Source organism: Entelurus aequoreus, linkage group LG16 (assembly GCF_033978785.1).
Source record: "Entelurus aequoreus isolate RoL-2023_Sb linkage group LG16, RoL_Eaeq_v1.1, whole genome shotgun sequence".
Lineage (NCBI taxonomy): Eukaryota > Metazoa > Chordata > Actinopteri > Syngnathiformes > Syngnathidae > Entelurus > Entelurus aequoreus.
In genome coordinates this window covers 1779797-1801093 of record NC_084746.1, presented here as the reverse complement: position 1 = coordinate 1801093, position 21297 = coordinate 1779797, and the positions used below count along the sequence as shown (strand labels likewise).

At 36.2% G+C, this 21297-nt stretch overlaps 2 protein-coding genes across 4 annotated transcripts; one reads left to right on the top strand and one right to left on the bottom strand.

The window, feature by feature from the left end:
• The first annotated feature begins 2383 nt into the window (after positions 1 to 2383).
• On the top strand, positions 2384 to 8674 carry myl12.2 (myosin, light chain 12, genome duplicate 2). Of its 2 annotated transcripts, none has more exons than XM_062023755.1 (4): positions 2384 to 2491; positions 2967 to 3176; positions 4696 to 4857; positions 8261 to 8674. In XM_062023755.1, the coding sequence occupies exons 2-4, from the start codon at positions 2993 to 2995 to the stop codon at positions 8431 to 8433; spliced, it is 519 nt and encodes a 172-aa protein (XP_061879739.1). In that variant the 5' UTR covers positions 2384 to 2491; positions 2967 to 2992; the 3' UTR covers positions 8434 to 8674. The 2 variants fall into 2 exon arrangements, with proteins under 2 accessions (XP_061879739.1, XP_061879738.1); XM_062023754.1 differs by lacking the exon at positions 2384 to 2491 and adding an exon at positions 2722 to 2884.
• Positions 8672 to 20415, bottom strand: bag1 (BCL2 associated athanogene 1). 2 transcript variants are annotated; one of them, XM_062023753.1, is made up of 7 exons: positions 20252 to 20415; positions 19751 to 19879; positions 13500 to 13582; positions 13351 to 13434; positions 13136 to 13243; positions 9300 to 9362; positions 8672 to 9233 (listed from the first exon to the last, which is right to left on the bottom strand). In XM_062023753.1, the coding sequence occupies exons 1-7, from the start codon at positions 20361 to 20363 to the stop codon at positions 9144 to 9146; spliced, it is 669 nt and encodes a 222-aa protein (XP_061879737.1). In that variant the 5' UTR covers positions 20364 to 20415; the 3' UTR covers positions 8672 to 9143. The 2 variants fall into 2 exon arrangements, with proteins under 2 accessions (XP_061879737.1, XP_061879736.1); XM_062023752.1 differs by having other exon boundaries at positions 13321 to 13434; positions 20252 to 20412.
• Between the last annotated feature and the right edge of the window lie 882 nt (positions 20416 to 21297).

Below are 21297 nucleotides of genomic sequence, written 5' to 3'. Positions count from 1 at the left end.
ATTTAATAATACATTTTGATTACTCATAGTTATAACTGTGGGATATTACTTATTTAATAATTAATTTTGATTACTCATAGTTATAACTGTGGCATATTACTTATTTAATAATCAATTTTGATTACTCAGTTATAACTGTGGGATATTACTTATTTAATAATTAATTTTGATTACCCATAGTTATAACTGTGGGATATCACTTATTTAATAATACATTTTGATTACTCATAGTTATAACTGTGGGATATTACTTATTTAACAATTAATTTTGATTACTCATAGTTATAACTGTGGGATATTACTTATTTAACAATTAATTTTGATTACTCATAGTTATAACTGTGGGATATTACTTTTTTTGTGTGAATTATAAATGTATGTTTGTTGTTAAAAAAAATAAATAATTAAAAAAAAATTTTTTTTAAACTAGACTAGTGCCGAACCGAAAAATAATACTTATTTTTTGTTTTCATCCTTGATGTTGAAAGTGCCTTGTTTTTTGTGTGAATTATAAATGTATGTTTGTTGTTAAAAAAATAAAATAATTATAATAATAATAAAAATAAAAAAACTAGGTAGTGCCGAACCGAAAAATAATACTTATTTTTGTTTTCATCCTTGATGTTGAAAGTGCCTTGTTTTTTGTGTGAATTATAAATGTATGTTTGTTGTTAAAAACATTTTTAAAAAATTATTTTTTTTAAAAATAGACTAGTGCCGAACCGAAAAATAATACTTATTTTTTGTTTTCTTCCTTGATGTTGAAAGTGCCTTGTTTTTTGTGTGAATTATAAATGTATGTTTGTTGTTAAAAAAAAAAAATAATAATAATAATAAAAAAACTAAAAAAACTAGGTAGTGCCGAACCGAAAAATAATACTTATTTTTTGTTTTCTTTCTTTGATGTTGACAGTGCCTTGTTTTTTGTGTGAATTATAAATGTATGGTTGTTGTTAAAAAAAAAAAAAAAAATTTTTTTTTTTTTAAACTAGACTAGTGCCGAACCAAAAAATAATACTTATTTTTTGTTTTCTTCCTTGATGTTGAAAGTGCCTTGTTTTTTGTGTGAATTATAAATGTATGTTTGTTGTTAAAAAAAATATATATATATTTTTTTTTTTTTAAACTAGACTAGTGCCGAACCGAAAAATAATACTTATTTTTTGTTTTCATCCTTGATGTTGAAAGTGCCTTGTTTTTTGTGTGAATTATAAATGTATGTTTGTTGTTAAAAAAATAAAAAATAAATTATTTTTAAAAAAAATAGACTAGGGCCGAACCGAAAAATAATACTTATTTTTTGTTTTCTTCCTTGATGTTGAAAGTGCCTTGTTTTTTGTGTGAATTATAAATGTATGTTTGTTGTTAAAAAAAATAAATAATAATAATAATAAAAAAACTAAAAAAACTAGGTAGTGCCGAACCGAAAAATAATACTTATTTTTTGTTTTGTTTCTTTGATGTTGACAGTGCCTTGTTTTTTGTGTGAATTATAAATGTATGGTTGTTGTTAAAAAAAAAAAAAAATTTTTTTTTTTTTTTAAACTAGACTAGTGCCGAACCGAAAAATAATACTTATTTTTTCTTTTCTTCCTTGATGTTGAAAGTGCCTTGTTTTTTGTGTGAATTATAAATGTATGTTTGTTGTTAAAAAAAAAATATATATATATATATATTTTTTTTTAAACTAGACTAGTGCCGAACCGAAAAATAATACTTATTTTTTTGTTTTCTTCCTTGATGTTGAAAGTGCCTTGTTTTTTGTGTGAATTATAAATGTATGTTTGTTGTTAAAAAAAAAATATATATATATATATATTTTTTTAAACTAGACTAGTGCCGAACCGAAAAATAATACTTATTTTTTGTTTTCTTCCTTGATGTTGAAAGTGCCTTGTTTTTTGTGTGAATTATAAATGTATGTTTGTTGTTAAAAAAAATATATATATATATATATATTTTTTAAACTAGACTAGTGCCGAACCGAAAAATAATACTTATTTTTTGTTTTCTTCCTTGATGTTGAAAGTGCCTTGTTTTTTGTGTGAATTATAAATGTGTTTGTTGTTAAAAAAAAATAATAATAATAATAAAAAAACTAAAAAAAACTAGGTAGTGCCGAACCGAAAAATAATACTTATTTTTTGTTTTCTTTCTTTGATGTTGACAGTGCCTTGTTTTTTGTGTGAATTATAAATGTATGTTTGTTGTTAAAACTTTTTTTTTTAAATAATAAAGAAAAAAATACAAAAAAAATAGACGAGTGCCGAACCGAAAAATAATACTTCTTGCTACTTGTTATTGGACAACAAAAACGATTTAAGCCTTCACCCAATAATCAATGTAATAAAGTAATCAGTCTGAAAGAAATTAACAGATTTCGGACTGGTGGGTACTTCCGGCGTCATTAATGATTGGTCCATTTCGGCACACACACGTCTCATCATCATCGCTAGCTGTGCTGCTGCTCTTTTTTGGCGGACATTTCAAGGTATTTTTTATTTTTTTTGGGCAACTATTTATCGTGGCGTTGACATCACATTTGGTTAAAATAAGAGTGAGGCCGGTGAGTCAGCGGTAGTTCATGCTAGACGTCTGCTAGCCTAATCGCTGCTTAAGCTAGCCAGCATTACGCTAGCTAACGCGTAGAAGCGATACATGTTTAGTTTAAAAAACAATAATGATACTTTAGCAATCGGATGTATTGAAAACTATTTAGGTTGTATTTAAAAGGCATCCATCCATTTTCTACCGCCTGTTTTCTACCGCTTGTCCCTTTCGGGTTCGCGGGGCGGGCGGGTGCTGGAGCCTATCCCAGCTGCACACGGGCGGAAGGCGGGGTAAACCCTGGACAAGTCGCCATCTCATCACAAATGACTCTGAAGTGTGTTTCTATGCAAAAGTCAAACCATCGAGGCTACATGTCAGGATTGTTGAGTTTGTGTGAAAAGTCTTGTATTTCCCAGGAGGAGAAGACCTACCAGCTGCCAACATGTCCAGCAAACGGGCCAAGGGGAAGAACACCAAGAAGCGTCCCCAACGCGCTACCTCCAATGTGTTCGCCATGTTCGACCAGTCTCAAATCCAGGAGTTCAAGGAGGCTTTTAACATGATCGACCAGAATCGGGACGGTTTCATCGACAAGGAAGACCTTCATGACATGCTGGCGTCATTAGGTAAATCATTAAAAAATATATATATTTATATATACCGTATTTTTCGGACTATAAGTCGCTCCGGAGTATAAGTCGCACCGGCTGAAAATGCATAATAAAGAAGGAAAAAAACATATATAAGTCGCACTGGAGTATAAGTTGCATTTTTTGGGGAAATGTATTTGATAAAAGCCAACAGCAAGAATAGACATTTGAAAGGCAATTTAAAATGTCTAAAGAATAGTGAACAACAGGCTGAATAAGTGTACGTTATATGAGGCATAAATAACCAACTGGTATGTTAACGTAACATATTATGGTAAGAGTCATTCAAATAACTAACATATAGAACATGCTATACGTTTACCAAACAATCTGTCACTCCTAATCGCTAAATCCCATGAAATCTTATACGTCTAGTCTCTTACGTCAATGACATCAATAATATTATTTGATATTTTACGCTAATGTGTTAATCATTTCACACATAAGTCGCTCCTGAGTATAAGTCGCACCCCCGGCCAAACTATGGAAATAAACTGCGACTTATAGTCCGAAAAATACGGTAGTCAAGGTTTCTGTGGTGTATCCGTTATACAGTGCTCAATATCGGGGTAGAGCGGAATATATGTTAGGTCAGGAAAAAACACAGAGGCTATTTCAGTGTTTTTCAACCACTGTGCGGTCTGGTGTGCCGTGGGAGATGATCTAATTTCACCTATTTGGGTTTAAAATATTTTTTGCAAACCAGTAATTATAGTCTGCAAAGTATGTGTTGTTGTTGAGTGTCGGTGCTGTCTAGAGCACGGCAGAGTAACCGTGTAATACTCTTCCATATCAGTAGGTGGCAGCCAGTAGCTAATTGCTTTGTAGATGTCGGAAACAGCGGGAGGCAGTGTGCAGGTAAAAAGGTGTCTAATGCTTAAACCAAAAATAAACAAAAGGTGAGTGCACCTAAGAAAAGGCATTGAAGCTTAGGGAAGGCTATGCAGAACCAAACTAAAACTGAACTGGCTACAAAGTAAACAAAAACAGAATGCTGGACGACAGCAAAGACTTACTGTGGAGCAAAGACGGCGTCCACAAAGTACATCCGAACATGACATGACAATCAACAATGTCCAACAACTGAAATATTCTTGATTGCTAAAACAAAACAGGTGTGGGGAATAGCGGTCAAGGAAGACATGAAACTGCTACAGGAAAATACCAAAAAAAAGAGAAAAAGCCACCAAAATAGGAGTGCAAGACAAGAAGTAAAACACTACACACAGGAAAACAGCAAAAAAGTCCAAATAAGTCAGGGTGTGATGTGACAGGTGGTGACAGTACACCTACTTTGAGACAAGAGCTATAGTGATGCATGCTTGGTTATGCTTTAAAGTCATATCCAACAGAGGTTGGAAAACACTGGGCTATTTCATCCCTACAAGCCTGTTTCGCAGGTTTCCCTGCTCGTCAGGGGATTTTAGAAAATATATATATTTATTTTATTTTATTTGCTCTTACAGCCTGTGACGTTTGATTCCCCCCCCCCCAGGTAAAAACCCCATGGAAGATTACCTGGAGGCAATGATGAACGAAGCCCCAGGTCCAATCAACTTCACCATGTTCTTGACCATGTTCGGCGAGAAGCTGAATGGCACCGACCCAGAGGACGTGATCCGCAACGCCTTTGCATGCTTTGATGAAGAGGGAACAGGTGAGTCAACAACACACAGAAGGGTGACCGACGTGTGTGTGCAACTTTACACAAACACTACTTTGAGTTTGTTTATTTGGAACATGCAAGCATACAACATGACACATGCATGCATACAACATGACGCATGCGTGCATACAACATGACACATGCATGCATACAACATGACGCATGCATGCATACAACATGACACATGCATGCATACAACATGACACATGCATGCATACAACATGACACATGCGTGCATACAACATGACACATGCGTGCATACAACATGACACATGCGTGCATACAACATGACACATGCGTGCATACAACATGACGCATGCGTGCATACAACATGACGCATGCGTGCATACAACATGACGCATGCGTGCATACAACATGACGCATGCGTGCATACAACATGACGCATGCATGCATACAACATGACGCATGCATGCATACAACATGACGCATGCATGCATACAAGATGACGCATGCATGCATACAAGATGACACATGCATGCATACAACATGACACATGCATGCATACAACATGACACATGCATGCATACAACATGGCGCATGCATGCATACAACATGGCGCATGCATGCATACAACATGGCGCATGCATGCATACAACATGACACATGCATGCATACAACATGACACATGCATGCCTAAAACATGGCGCATCACAATTTGCAGTTTCTCTTTTCAATATGTTGGAAAAGGAGTAGGAAGAAGCAGAGCTTATTTAATCCCAGCCCTTTTCCTTTACATAGCAGTTGCTAAAAATTTTGTTAATGTCCTGTTCTCAATGTATTCACAATATACTCCATAAGTAATCACAATAAAAATAAATAATAATTAGTGAAGTAAGTTATATTTCATATGGTGAGATAAGTAAGATTATTTTGAGAAAGAATGGATGGATGAAATAAATTGAGAATGTTTATCTTGGTTCTTGGTTCTTTGTACTTTGTAAACACTTTAAGTTTGAAGAGTTTCTTGAAGTGGATCATATTAGTACATTGATTGCTTTGCTTAATCCATTCCATCATTTAATTCCACATACTGATATACTGAAGGTCTTAAGTGTTGTACGTGCGTACAAATGTTTTAAATGACATTTTTCTCTAAGATTATATTTCTCCTCTTTTTTTGAGAAGAATTGTTGTATATTCTTAGCTAGCAGATTGTAGTTTGCTTTGTGTATAATTTTAGCTGTTTGCAAATTCACTATGTGGTGGAATTTTAGTATTTTTGATTCAATAAAGGGTTTGAATGTTCTCTATATCCAACATTATGTATTATAACTCATCTTTTTTGTAACACCGCTAATGAGTGAAGTGTATATTTCTACACAATAAGTCAGATATGTAACACTAGTGAGCAGTAGAGAATATGAAGTGATTTTTGCTCTAGAACATGTTTTGCTTTATTCATTATTGACGTGCTTCTTGCTACTTTGTTGTATATTTTTTTACATGAGATTTCCAGTTCAATTTATCATCAATCATTATACCTAGACATTTGGTTTCATTTACTCTTTCAATTTCTATTCCGTCTATTTGTATTTGTGTTTGACTTTCTCTTCTACTGTTACCAAATAGCATTATTTTAGTTTTACTGAGATTTAAGGATAGTCTGTTTTTGTCAAACCATCTTTTTAATTTGTTAATTTCTACTGTTATTATTTGAATTATCTTCTGTGTGTTCTCTCCTGAACAAAACGCTGTTGTATCATCCGCGAATAATACTAACTTTAAATCTTTTGTAACTTTACAAATGTCATTTATATAGAGTTTGAACAATTTTGATCCCTGAGGTACACCACAGGATATATTAAGCGTTGTAGATGTGTGTTCGCCTAGCTTCACGTATTGTTTCCTGTTGGTTAAGTAACTTCTAATCCAGTTTAAGACCAACCCTCTGATTCCATACGTTTCTAGTTTTTTGATTAAAATATTGTGATTGTGTCAAATGCTTTAGTTAGACCCATAAACACTGCTGCTGCACATTTTTTACTATCTATTGCATTGGTCATTTCAATGTAAGCCATCCAAGTTGAAACATTAGCTCTGTATCCATATTGGTTCTCAGTGAGTATTCCATTTTTGTTTGTGAAACTCTGATCTGTTATTGAACAGTTTTTCAATGATTTTAGAAAATTGTGATAGTAAATTGGTGTTTATCTCCAGTCTTATACATTGGTGCAACTTTAGCTATTTTAATTTTGTTTGGGAATTAACCTGTTTGAAATGATAGGATGCTGATATACATTAATTGCTTATGAATGAATGAATGAAGTTTATTTCGGTCATAAAATCAACCATCAACCATTTTGTGTGACCAGTTTAAGAGTACAAATTATACATATATAACTATCATACACATTTACACACAAAAAGAAAAGAAAAGAAAAAGCATGACTGAAAAAGGAATAGGCTGAAGCCAAGGCTTATATTTGCCTATCCTATACCTTCACTGAAAATAAGATTACCTGGAACATCAACGTTAAAAAGAAAAAAAAAATCAATGGGATGAAAGTAATCGTTGCTATATTTTATAATTTTCAATTATTTCACCTTTCAATGTTTTCTTAAACCTTAACAAAGAAGTCCATGTCTTCAGCTCATCACTGGGCTTGTTCCACCATTTAACTCCTAAAACTGAAATACATCTGTATTTTATATTCCTTCTTGCTTTACCTATTTCAAAAATCAATATCCCCCGTAAATTATAGTTTTCTCCTCTTAATTGAAACAACCTAAGAATACAAGCTGGAAGGCTGTTGTTCTTTACTCCAAACATAATTTCCATTGTTTTTAAAAACACAATATCTGAAAATTTTAACACATTAGAACTTATAAATAATGGGGTCTACCTTGTTTTATAAACATTTCCCCAAACTTCAACACAATATGTTAAATATGGAAAAATAAAAGAATAATATAACATATGCAGACATTTCTTATTCAGCATGTGTTTTACTTTATACAGAATAGCAATGGATTTGGATATTTTTCCCTTTATATATTCAATATGCGGTTTCCAACATAATTTATGATCAATTATTATTCCCAAGAATTTAGTTTGATATACTCTTATCAATTTCCACTTGATTTAATGTTGCTTCACAATTTGTCCTTGCACCACTAAACACCATAAACTTAGTTTTCTTATCATTTAATGATAACTTATTAATATCAAACCATTTTTTTAGCTGAATCAACTCAACCTCTATTATCCTCAACACTTCCTTCAAGTCTTCTCCTGAACAATATACATTTGTATCATCTGCAAACATAATACATTTCAATTTATTAGACACTGAACAAATATCATTTAAATATAGTATAAATAACTTATTGTACTTAACCGAGCCTAACCTGCAGGTCTGTCCTCGATCCGCAGGCCTGATCCAGGAGGAGTTCCTCCGCGAGCTTCTCACGACCATGGGTGACAGGTTCTCAGACGAGGAAGTGGACGAGCTCTTCCGTGAGGCCCCCATCGACAAAAAAGGCAACTTTAACTACGTGGCGTTCACACGTATCCTAAAGCATGGTGCCAAGGACAAGGACGATTAGTGGCGCTCCTCCATGGTCTTTGTCTCATGTTTTGTAGCTGACTGGAAGGTTAAATGTTACTTAGCTTCCACTGCTCCTCCTCCTCTTCTTCTTGGAGCTCATTTGCACATCACTAAGGAACTGTTAAACTTGAATACATGGATTAATTAAATGTGACTGAATTTTGCCTTGCTCTCGTAATATTTTTTAGTTGCAAATGACATGTTCTGAAGATAATATGAATAAAAAAGGAAGCTGCTGCTGTCATTGTTTTTAATAAAATATCCACATACATGTGTGGACAAGATCATGTTCCTCATTCATTTACTGGCTCTGTGGCACAAGGGCTACTAGATAACTACACTAAAGTGAGGTTGTCGGTTCCAGTCCCGTCAGAGCCGCATTATGTATCAGGTGACGAAATCTACAAAGTCCCAAAAGTCTAAACATACAGTAGCAGACCTGCCAACGTTGAAGAAATGCGGTTAATGACACAACAAACTAGGTGGTTAAATTGCAGCGCTCTGATTGGTTGAAAGCTTTTCATTCCACCAATGGACAAATTGCTGTGGCTGAAGTTGGATCTGAAACTGGCATAATGCAACCAAATGGTGAAAATGTGTTCCAAGTTAGCAGGTCTGTAGCAGGCTGTCATGTCACTAACAATAAATAGAGGACAACCTTTCTGTACACAACAGTTACTCACAGAGCAACACTTCTAGACACCTTTTTTAATCCACCACTGCCAGATTTTTGGACTGGATCTTTGTCAGGTGGTCTGATATGCAAGCCTCTATCTTGTCACACTGCGCCAGGAAGTCCTGAAAACAGCATTTTGTCATATTGTTGTTGGGGCTTGGCACAATAAAAAGACAAAGAAAACTAACCTGCACTGTCTTTACGAGGCCTTTTTTCTTCATTTTGCAGTCATTGAAGTTTTCCGGGATGCTCTGTTGACAATAAAGACAGCTTGCGATGTGATGCACAAACAAAAATACATCAAATAAGCACACCTTTTGGATTGGGAACTGTTGTCTTATGACTTTCTTTAAAAGTTTACAGCTTTGTTTATTTAAAACAACAAAGCTTACTGCTGTCCCAACAGTAGGGGTGTAACGGTACGTGTATTTGTATTGAACCGTTTCAGTACGGGGGTTCCGGTTCGGTTCGGAGGTGTACCGAACGAGTTTCCACACGGACATATCAAGTAGCGTAACGCACGTTGTGTAAACAATGCACACCGAGGCACAACACACTGCATGCTTTGATTGATTGATTGAAGCTTTTATTAGTAGATTGCACAGTACAGTACATATTCCGTATAATTGACCACTAAATGGTAACACCCCAATAAGTTTTTAAACTTGTTTAAGTCGGGGTCCACGTAAATCAATTCATGGTAAGCTAACAGCTAGCGGGCTACGATAGACTGACCATACGTCCTCTTTTCGCTGAAAATGTCCTCTTTTGCGGAGCTGTCAGGGCGGAGTTTCTTAAATGCCTCAAATGTCCGGCATTTTGAGTTAAGGTTGCGTGTATTTTCAATGTACGTTCAGGGTTAAGAAGGGGTTAAAAACAAAAAAATTGGATGTGTAGCAGCATTGGTGAGGGAGGGGCAGAGACAGAGAGAGAGAGAGTTATGATAAACGCGCATGCGTCGCCAGGCTCTGCTTTTTATCCATAGATTTATCACAGTTAATTTGTTATTATCTATAGCAGGGGTGTCAAAAGTGTGCCCCGGAGGCCATTTGCGGCCCACAGCTAATGTTTTAAAGGCCCACGGCACATTCTAAAAATACTATTCAAATAAACAAAAACATAACAAAAGTGAAATAAAAAAAGCTTAAAGGTTAAATGTAATTTAGAAAAAGTTGCAATGTTGACTAATAAAACAAAGCTGTTTTTTTTTTTCTTTCAAACTGTCATTGCTCAAAACATAATATTGAATCAAAATCAATGTTATTATGAATTATTGACCTATCCAAGGTTCCCATTACTTCACATCAAATATTCCTCTAAGAAAAATATTTTTGGTGGAAGATTTTGCAAATTTGGTAAATAAATAACCCAAAAAATTATATTTTGTTGTTTTCTTACTGTACCGAAAATGAACCGAACCGTGACCTCTAAACCGAGGTACGTACCGAACCGAAATGTTTGTGTACCGTTACACTCCTACCCAACAGTGTTACAAATATCCCCATCCTCTGCTGCCACTCATTCAGTGTATTTTTCTTTGGTTTATCAGCAAAATGTACATTAAAAGTAATTACTTCCATCACCAACAACAAATGAAATGTTGTGGTGGTCGTTGCTCATTAATACACAATAAGGTAAATATTGAGTCCACAACGGCTGTGGTTGCTCCTTCAGGAAACGCTACCCCTCAGTGTTCTGGAAAAAAATTGCAATTCACACATCAGCCCCCACAGAAGAGGTATGAAAAAATCAAGACGCCATCTGAGGAGACGCAAGCTACGTGATGCAGGAGCATATTTCAGCTTTAAGCGGATACATTCAAAGCAGGAACACCATTTGCATTGTCACTTGGTTCATTAGAGGCATACTTGCCAACCCTCCCGTTTTTAGCGGGAGACTCCCGGTATTCAGCGCCTCTCCCGATAACCTCCCGGCAGAAATTTTCTCCCGACAAACTCCCGGTATTCAGCCGGAGCTGGAGGCCACGCCCCCTCCACCTCAATGCGGACTTGAGTGGGGACAGCCTGTTCTCACGTCCGCTTTCCCACAATATAAACAGCTTGCCTGCCCAATCACGTCATAACTGTAGAATGATCGAGGGCGAGTTCTTGGTTTCTTATGTGGGTTTATTGTTAGGAAGTTTCATTAACGTCCTCCCAGCGCGGTAACAACACACAACAACAGCAGTCACGTTTAGTCTACCGTAAAGCAGTTCTTCTGCCGTAAACAGCAATGTTGTGACACTCTTAAACAGGACAATACTGCCATCTACTGGATAGCCTTCAGAGCACTGTAATTCAAGTATTTCTTTTATTTATATGTATAATAAAATAAATATATATATATATATATAGCTAAAATACACTGAAAGTCAAGTATTTCATACATATACATACATATATACATACATATATATATATATATATATATATATATATATATATATACATACATATATATATATATATATATATACATATATATATACATACATATATATATATATATATATATACATATATATATACATACATATATATATATATATATATATACATATATATATATATATATATATATATATATATATATATATATATATATATATATATATATATATATATACATATATATATATATATATATACATATATATATATATATATACATATATATATATATATATATATATATACATATATATATATATATATATATATATATATATATATATATATATATATGTTATATGTATGTGGGAAGCAGATCAGAATCATATCCATATTTAAGTGTTACTTCTTTCTAAAACTCCTATAGTCATATTTACATCAGCTAATGTCTCGTGTGGTACAAAGTGCTTGGATTCGAGTGTCCTTGAGTAGAGAGGCAGAGCGCTGTTGAGACTGCCATAACATTCCTAAGATAAGGAGCACAGGGCAGTGCTGAGCTTGGGGGGACAGGAGGGGGAGAGAAGACCGAGCTAGACCGGGTCAGGGAACGCTGGTGTGCTAGATTGGTCTCACGTTTTGTCCTCTGAGCTTGGAGAATAAACCACAAAATACCAACTACTGCCTGTTGATTGAATATAAACATCAGCTTATTGCCATGAAAAGAATCTGGGAGAGACTAGCAATTTGAATTCCCCATTGGAGGAATGCTGGTCAACGCAACAATATATATATATATATATATATATATATATATATATATATATATATATATATATATATATATATATATATATATATATATATATATATATAAATATATATATATATAAATAAATGATAAATGGGTTATACTTGTATAGCGCTTTTCTACCTTCAAGGTACTCAAAGTGCTTTGACAGTATTTCCACATTCACCCATTCACACACGGCGGGAGCTGCCATGCAAGGCGCTAACCAGCAGCCATCAGGAGCAAGGGTGAAGTGTCTTGCCCAAGGACACAACGGACGTGACTAGGATGGTAGAAGGTGGGGATTGAACCCCAGTAACCAGCAACCCTCCGATTGCTGGCACGGCCACTCTACCAACTTCGCCACGCCGTCCCCATATATATATATATATATATATATATATATATATATATATATATATATATATATATATATATATATATATATATATATATATATATGAAGTACTTGAGTTGGTGAATTCTAGCTTAAATATATTCCCCTCTTAACCACGCCCCCAACCACGCCCCCACCTCCCGGTATCGGAGGTCTCAAGGTTGGCAAGTATATTTCTTTTTACACTTAGAAATGGAACAAAACTGCACATTTTAAGGCAAGATTTGATCATGTTATTGTTTTATATCTTAATATTAACTTACTTTTACATTGTATGTTAACATAAGTTACTGAATTTTACACAGTTAAGTAAAGATCTACAATGGTGACAGTTTAACTCTGGAACGGATTCATTTCTATTATTTTAATGGGAAAAATGTATTTTAAAACAAACTTTGTACTGTCACAGTGTATATTATAGTGTGTATCTCATGGATGGAAAAGTCTTACCAGGGCATCTAACTGCTCTAGAATCTTCATGAACTGCTCGGCTGCTATTTTCACCCGGTGGTCCAGCTTCCCAAGCGCCTCCACCTGCAGGTCTTTGGCCAGGAAGCCCTGACGGCGAAACAAGCACACAGACTTATAAAGTCACGATGCGACGCAGGGAAACGCAGCGTAAGAACCGTGTTTACATTCTTGAGTCCAGTCAACTCCCCGTCCACCTTTTCTAGCTTTTTAGCAGTGTGCTCCACAGACTTCTCGATGTCTTTCAGCTTCTTCAGCTCGGCTTCCTCCTCGGGACTGTTCTGTTTTGGAGATTGTCGTCAGTGCATGGTGATCGAGCACAAACTGCACTTTTTAAATGCCTCACCCTCTTTCCGATCATCATGAGTTTGCAACCGCTTTTGACTCCGTAGCCGGACAAAGTCTGCTCCATGTCCTTGAGCGACTTCCCTAAAAGAAGGAACACCGCGACAATTCACAATAAATCCATTGAACTAGGGCTGGGGGATATATGGAATATACTGGTTATATCGCGGATATAGAAAATGACTATATGGTGATATTGGAGTATACGTCCTCACGCAGTTGCTTTTAGCTGCGGGCATTACACTACAGACTCTCCTCACTCTTTCTTGTCTCCTTCTCACAGAGACATAAAACAAGCGCACCTTCTTACATAAATCACTTACTGTCGCGCGTGCAATGTCATACGCCCTCGCGGAGCAGAGAGGTAGCGGAATGGGTAAAGTTAGCTGTGGTGCGAGTGGTAATAAGAGAGAAAGAAGGTGCCATCCTGGTAACAAATGAAGGAAGAATTAATTCTAGGGATGTCCGATAATGGCTTTTTGCCGATATCCGATATTGTCCAACTCTTTAATTACCGATACCGATATCAACCGATACCGATATCAACCGATATATGCAGTCGTGGAATTAACACATTATTATGCCTAATTTGGACAACCAGGTATGGTGAAGATAAGGTACTTTTTTTTAAAATTAGTAAAATAAGATAAATAAATTAAAAACATTTTCTTGAATAAAAAACAAAGTACAACAATATAAAAACAGTTACATAGAAACTAGTAATTAATGAAAATTAGTAAAATTAAGTGTTAAAGGTTAGTACTATTAGTGGACCAGCAGCACGCACAATCATGTGTGCTTACGGACTGTATTCCTTGCAGACTGTATTGATATATAATGTAGGAAGCAGAATATTAATAACAGAAAGAAACAACCCTTTTGTGTGAATGAGTGTAAATGGGGGAGGGAGGTTTTTTGGGTTGGTGCACTAATTGTAAGTGTATCTTGTGTTTTGTATGTTGATTTAATAAAAAAAAACAAAAACAAAAAAAAAACAACAACCGATACCGATAATAAAAAAAACGATACCGATAATTTCCGATATTACATTTTAACGCATATATCGGCCGATAATATCGGCAGGCTGATATTATCGGACATCTCTAATTAATTCCCAAGAAAAATAGCAGGGGGTCCATCGTCTGGCGGTGGTTTGGCTTCAAGCGGGAAGATGTTGAACAGACAACCGTAATATGTCAAGTATGCGGCAAAAGCGTTGCTACAAAAAGAAGCATTACTGCTAATGTGTAGCATCATTTGAAAAGTCATCCGCTAGAGAATGAAGTGTGCTTGAAACTCCGCATGTCAACATCTCCGTTCGGTGCCACACCCACAAAATGCCCAAGCAACCATTTCCACATCAACACCGTATTAAAAAAATAGTCAACAACAGAAGGAGATAACGTCCGCAGGAACCTACCACATAGCGAAGGACATACACTATTTGATTTCCTATTATGCAGCTCATTTTTATTTGACACTTATTGAAATATCTTGTGTGACATCATGCACAAAAGTGCACTTTATTTGTTTTAAACTACTGTAGTGGTGTTCTGTACAAAAAGTGCACTTTAATTTAGTGTTGTTGCGTGCAACGTCATAAGTCCTCGCGGAGCAGAGAGGTAGCGGAATGGGTAAAGTTAGCTGTGGTGCGAGTGGTAATACGAGAGAAAGAAGGTGCCATCCTAGTAACAAATGAAGGAAGAATTAATTCCCAAGACAAACAGCAGGGGGTCCATCGTCTGGCGGTGGTTTGGCTTCAAGCGGGAAGATGTTGAACAGACAACCGTAATATGTCAAGTATGCGGCAAAAGCGTTGCTACAAAAAGAAGCATTACTGCTAATGTGTAGCATCATTTGAAAAGTCATCCGCTAGAGAATGAAGAGTGCTTGAAACTCCGCATGTCAACATCTCCGTTCGGTGCCACACCCACAAAATGCCCAAGCAACCATTTCCACATCAACACCGTATGAAAAAAATAGTCAACAACAGAAGGAGATAACGTCCGCAGGAACCTACCACATAGCGAAGGACATACACTATTTGATTTCCTATTATGCAGCTCATTTTTATTTGACACTTATTGAAATATCTGGTGTGACATCATGCACAAAAGTGCACTTTATTTGTTTTAAACTACAAAAAGTGCACTTTAATTTAGTGTTGTTGCGTGCAACGTCATAAGCCCTCGCGGAGCAGAGAGGTAGCGGAATGGGTAAAGTTAGCTGTGGTGCGAGTGGTAATACGAGAGAAAGAAGGTGCCATCCTAGTAACAAATGAAGGAAGAATTAATTCCCAAGAAAAACAGCAGGGGGTCCATCGTCTGGCGGTGGTTTGGCTTCAAGCGGGAAGATGTTGAACAGACAACCGTAATATGTCAAGTGTGCGGCAAAAGCGTTGCTACAAAAAGTAGCATTACTGCTAATATGTAGCATCATTTGAAAAGTCACCCGCTAGAGAATGAAGAGTGCTTGAAACTCCGCATGTCAACATCTCCGTTCGGTGCCACACCCCCAAAATGCCGAAGCAAAAAAATATTCAACAACAGAAGGAGATAACGTCCGCAGGAACCTACCACATAGCGAAGGACATACACTATTTGATTTCCTGTTATGCAGCTCATTTTTATTTGACACTTATTGAAATATCTTGTGTGACATCATGCACAAAAGTGCACTTTATTTGTTTTAAACTATTGTAGTGGCGTTCTGTACAAAAAGTGCACTTTAATTTAGTGTTGTTTTGATATGTCATCTTAGTGACATCATGCACAAAAGTGCACCAATAGCTTGTTTTAGAATGTCTGACAATCTTGCACTTTCTGTTTTGGAAATGACATGAATGTTTATGCCACTGCTTAATAACTGTTTCATAAATATACTTTTAGTTGTGATTTCCCTCTCTGCATTAAAGTTTAAAATGAGCATATATTAATGCAGTATGAAGAAGAATGTTTTAATGTAGCCCAGGGGTGTCAAACTCAAATACAGAGTGGGCCAAAATTTAAAACTGAACAAAGCCGCGGGCCAAGGTTGAACTAATTAACCTTTTAATAAGGACCCAAACAAGTTTTGCATTGAATATTGAACAAGCAAGGCTTATATAACTTTATAGTGACATGCAAAATCCAGTTTCTAATAACAATAATAATTCAAAAATATCAATGGCATATCAAATAAAATGTAAATAAAAATTGAACGCCTCTTTTCTATTTGCAGCCTTCTGAGGTAAATATCAAAATAAACTTTTTCCACAGGCTAATAATACATTTGAAAATAAAATAATGAATGAATCAAACATTCAAGCCTTGAAGTAGCAAGAGAAAGTGCATGAATAAAACGTTAATTATTGCTCAGTTTGCTACACTGCTTTGCTTTAACACTGAATATGGAACAAGCTACGCTTATATAACTTAATAGTGCAACATCAACTTTCAAAAAACAAACGAAAAAACATCAATGGTATATTACCGTATTTTCCGCACCATAAGCCGCCCCGTGTTGTAAGCCGCACCTTCAATGAATGGCATATTTCAAAACTTTGTTTACCTATTAGCCGCCCCGTGTTATTAGCCGCACCTACGCTACGCTAAAGGGAATGTCAAAAAAACAGTCAGATAGGTCAGTCAAACTTTAATAATATATTACAAACCAACGTTCTAACAACTCTGTTCACTCCCAAAATGTAATGTGCAAATGTATAATCACAAAAATAGTAACACTCAAAATAGTGCAGAGCAATAGCAACATCAATAACTCAACGTTGCTCATACGTTAATGTCACACAACACACAAAATAAACATTTAAAGCTCACTTTCTGAAGTTATTACTCAACCACAAATCCCTCGAATTCTTCTTCTTCGGTGTGCTTCACTTGTTTTTTGACACCATCTGTGAAGTGGACGCGCATGCAGTCATAGATCAACAGGGACGGAGCTGCGTGAAAAAAGTCACCCGGTCTCTTCGCTCATCTTTTCTTCATCCATCCATCCCTTCGAGTTAGCTTTTATGATGACGCCGGCTGGAAAGTTCTCTTTTGGCAAGGTCTTCCTTTTGAATATCACCGTGGGTGGAAGTGTCTGGCCGTTAGCATGGCAAGCTAGAACCACAGTAGGACGACTTTTCATTCCCTGTGGTGCGAATATTCACCGTACGTGTTCCCGTTGTATCCACAGTGCGGTTCACAGGAATATCAAAAGTCAGTGGAACCTTGTACGCGTGTCTCTTAGTAGGAGACATTTTGTGGTCTTTACAGAAACACACAAATGAAATGAAACGTAATATCCGCGCGCTTCTTCTTCTACGGGGGCGGGTGCTCACCTTGGCGGTTGCTTACAGTAGAAGAAGAAGCGCTTCCTCTTCTACGGGGAAAAAAGATGGCGGATGTTTACCGTAGTTGCGAGACCTAAACTTTATGAAAATAAATATTAATATTAATCCATATATAAGGCGCACCGGGTTATTAGCCGCACTGTCAGCTTTTGAGAAAAGTTGTGGTTTTTAGGTGCGGCTTATGGTGCGGAAAATACGGTAAATACAATTTAAATAAAAAATGTAATGCCTCTTTTCTATTTGCAGCCTTCTGAGGTAAATATCAACATTAACTTTTTCCACAGGCTAATAAATTTGAAAATAAAATAACAATGAATAAACCAACCATTCAGGACTTTTTACTGCTCAGTTTGCAACACACTGATCTAATCTGATGTGCCCAAGCCAGATACCTGACATCTTTTCCTGGATGCTAGTTCATTAATGTCGGGGCTCAGGTGGGCGGGGTTTGGTGGTAGCAGGGGTGTATATTGTAGCGTGCCGGAAGAGTTAGTGCTGCAAGGGGTTCTGAGTATTTGTTCTGTTGTGTTACGGTGCGGATGTTCTCCCGAAATGTGTTTTGTCATTCTTGTTTGGTGTGGGTTCACAGTGTGGCGCATATTTGTAACAGTGTTAAAGTTGTTTATGCGGCTACCCTCAGTGTGACCTGTAAGGCTGTTGACCAAGTATGCATTGCATTCGCTTGTGTGTGTGTAGAAGCCGCATACATCATGTGACAGGGGCCGGCGCGCTGTTTGTATGGAGGAAAAGCAGACGTGACGACAGGTTGTAGAGGACGCTTAAGGCAGTGCCTTTAAGGCACGCCCCCAATATTGTTGTCCGGGTGGAAATCGGGAGAAATTCGGGAGAATGGTTGCCCTGGGAGATTTTTGAGAGGGGCACTGAAAATCGTGAGGGTTGACAAGTATGAGTATTAGCGGTGAATGCGGGCCGGAGTTTGACACCAATGATGTAGACCAGGGGTCACCAACCTTTTTGAAAGCAAGAGCTACTTCTTGGGTACTGATTAATGCGAAGGGCTACCAGTTTGATACACACTTAAATAAATTGCCAGAAATAGCCAATTTGCTCAATTTACCTTTAACTCTATGTTATTATTAATAATTAATGATATTTACACTTAACTGAACGGTTTAAAAGAGGAGAAAACACGAAAAAAATTACAATTAAATTTTGAAACATAGTTTATCTTCAATTTCGACTCTTTAAAATTCAAAATTCAACCGATAAAAAGAAGAGAAAAACTAGCTAATTCGAATATTCTTCGTCGAAAAAACAGAAGCTCTAATGAAGAATTAAATAAAAATTTATTTATTATTCTTTACAATAAAAAAAATAAATGTACTTGAACATTGATTTAAATTGTCAGGAAAGAAGAGGAAGGAATTTAAAAGGTAAAAAGGTATATGTGTTTAAAAATCCTAAAATCATTTTTAAGGTTGTATTTTTTCTCTAGAAATTGTCTTTCTGAAAGTTATAAGAAGCAAAGTAAAAAAAAATAATTAATTTATTTAAACAAGTGAAGACCAAGTCTTTCAAATATTTTCTTGGATTTTCAAATTCTATTTGAGTTTTGTCTCTCTTAGAATTAAAAATGTCGGGCAAAGCGAGACCAGCTTGCTAGTAAATAAATAACATTTAAAAAATAGAGGCAGCTCACTGGTAAGTGCTGCTATTTGAGCTATTTTTAGAACAGGCCAGCGGGCTACTCATCTGGTCCTTACGGGCTACCTGGTGACCGCGGGCACCGCGTTGGTGACCCCTGATGTAGACACATAGAATCATCATACTGCTGTGATTATATGCATCAAGTGTTCATTCAAGGCTAAGGCAAAATACCCAGATATATATGGTGTATCGTGACATGGCCTAAAAATATGGAGATATTAATAAAAGGCCATATTGAACCTTTGAAATACCTTTGAAGATGAGTTTCTGTGAGGCTGCAGGGACTCCAGTAGCCTGAGTGAGACTGTCTGACAGGTCTTGAACAGTTGGACTCTTGCCATCTTCCTGACTTGTCACAGTGATGCTGTGCTTCGTGGAACCTGTGGGCAAAGAAGCAATGTCATTATTACCAAACTATATTGCACATTGAAACAAAACAAAAAAAAGTGTTTTATTTTGTATTAAAAAAAAACAACAAAAAACGCCTGTACACTCGAGGATATAGTGGCCATTTGCTAAATATATAGAATAGTACTATCAACGTTACAACGATGCTTCCTGCCTTCTGGTCCTTAACTAAATAAAAATGTGGCCATTAGAAGAATTTAATGGAGCTTCTGGTGTGAAGTCTTGTTGTGGCTATAGCTCACATGCTAACTAGCTAGCTAGACATTGCCGGTTATTTGTTTTGAGGCATAAAATAAACATTTCTATCGAATATATTCCAAATTATTAAAACGCCAAAGTGTTACCGTAAGCAACTGTCACGGTTAAAGATTCCTCCGACATTTTAAATGAGTTCCTTAGATTAACCGAAGCATGGAGACCACGGCTAGCATCTAACAACAAGCTAATTTCTACCATAGACTATCTTAGAAGTAGACGCAGCATTGGCTGCTGTGACGCGAGAAATTGGGCCGCCATCTTGAAGGGGTGATGAGGAGCCGGCGAGCAGCCTAAACTGACAGTTGACTGCTTTTGATTGATTGATTGAGACTTTTGTTAGTAGGTTGCACAGTGAAGTACATATTCCGTACAATTGACCACTAAATGGTAACACCCAAATAAGTTTTTCAACTTGTTTAAGTCGGGGTCCACTTAAATTGATTCATGATACAGATATATACTATCATACATACTATCATATACTAGAAAACAAAGATGCTAAACTGACAGTTGACGGGTAGAAAACAAAGATGCTAAACTGACAGTTGACAGGTAGAAAACAAAGATGCTAAACTGACAGTTGACGTGTAGAAAATAAAGATGCTAACAGTTGACAGGTAGAAAACAAAGATGCTAAACTGACAGTCGACAGGTAGAAAACAAAGATGCTAAACTGACAGTTGACGGGTAGAAAACAAAGATGCTAAACTGACAGTTGACGGGTAGAAAACAAAGATGCTAAACTGACAGTTGACGGGTAGAAAACAAAGATGCTAAACTGACAGTTGACGGGTAGAAAACAAAGATGCTAAACTGACAGTTGACGGGTAGAAAACAAAGATGCTAAACTGACAGTTGACGGGTAGAAAACAAAGATGCTAAACTGACAGTTGACAGGTAGAAAACAAAGATGCTAAACTGACAGTTGACAGGTAGAAAACAAAGATGCTAAACTGACCGTTGACAGGTAGAAAACAAAGATGCTAAACTGACTGTTGACAGGTAGAAAACAAAGATGCTAAATTGACAGTTGACAGGTAGAAAACAAAGATGCTAAACTGACAGTTGACAGGTAGAAAACAAAGATGCTAAACTGACAGTTGACGGGTAGAAAACAAAGATGCTAAACTGA

Bases quoted from the DNA above. Each gene is read 5' to 3' on its own strand.
- myl12.2 (XM_062023755.1), top strand. From the start codon at position 2,993: ATGTCCAGCAAACGGGCCAAGGGGAAGAACACCAAGAAGCGTCCCCAA. The intron at 3,177-4,695 runs GTAAATCATTAA...CCCCCCCCCCAG, and splicing joins TGACATGCTGGCGTCATTAG to GTAAAAACCCCATGGAAGAT. The intron at 4,858-8,260 runs GTGAGTCAACAA...CTCGATCCGCAG, and splicing joins CTTTGATGAAGAGGGAACAG to GCCTGATCCAGGAGGAGTTC.
- bag1 (XM_062023752.1), bottom strand. From the start codon at position 20,363: ATGGTAGAAATTAGCTTGTTGTTAGATGCTAGCCGTGGTCTCCATGCT. The intron at 19,880-20,251 runs GTAACACTTTGG...CTTTGCCCACAG, and splicing joins AACCGTGACAGTTGCTTACG to GTTCCACGAAGCACAGCATC. The intron at 13,435-13,499 runs GTGAGGCATTTA...TCTCCAAAACAG, and splicing joins TCATGATGATCGGAAAGAGG to AACAGTCCCGAGGAGGAAGC.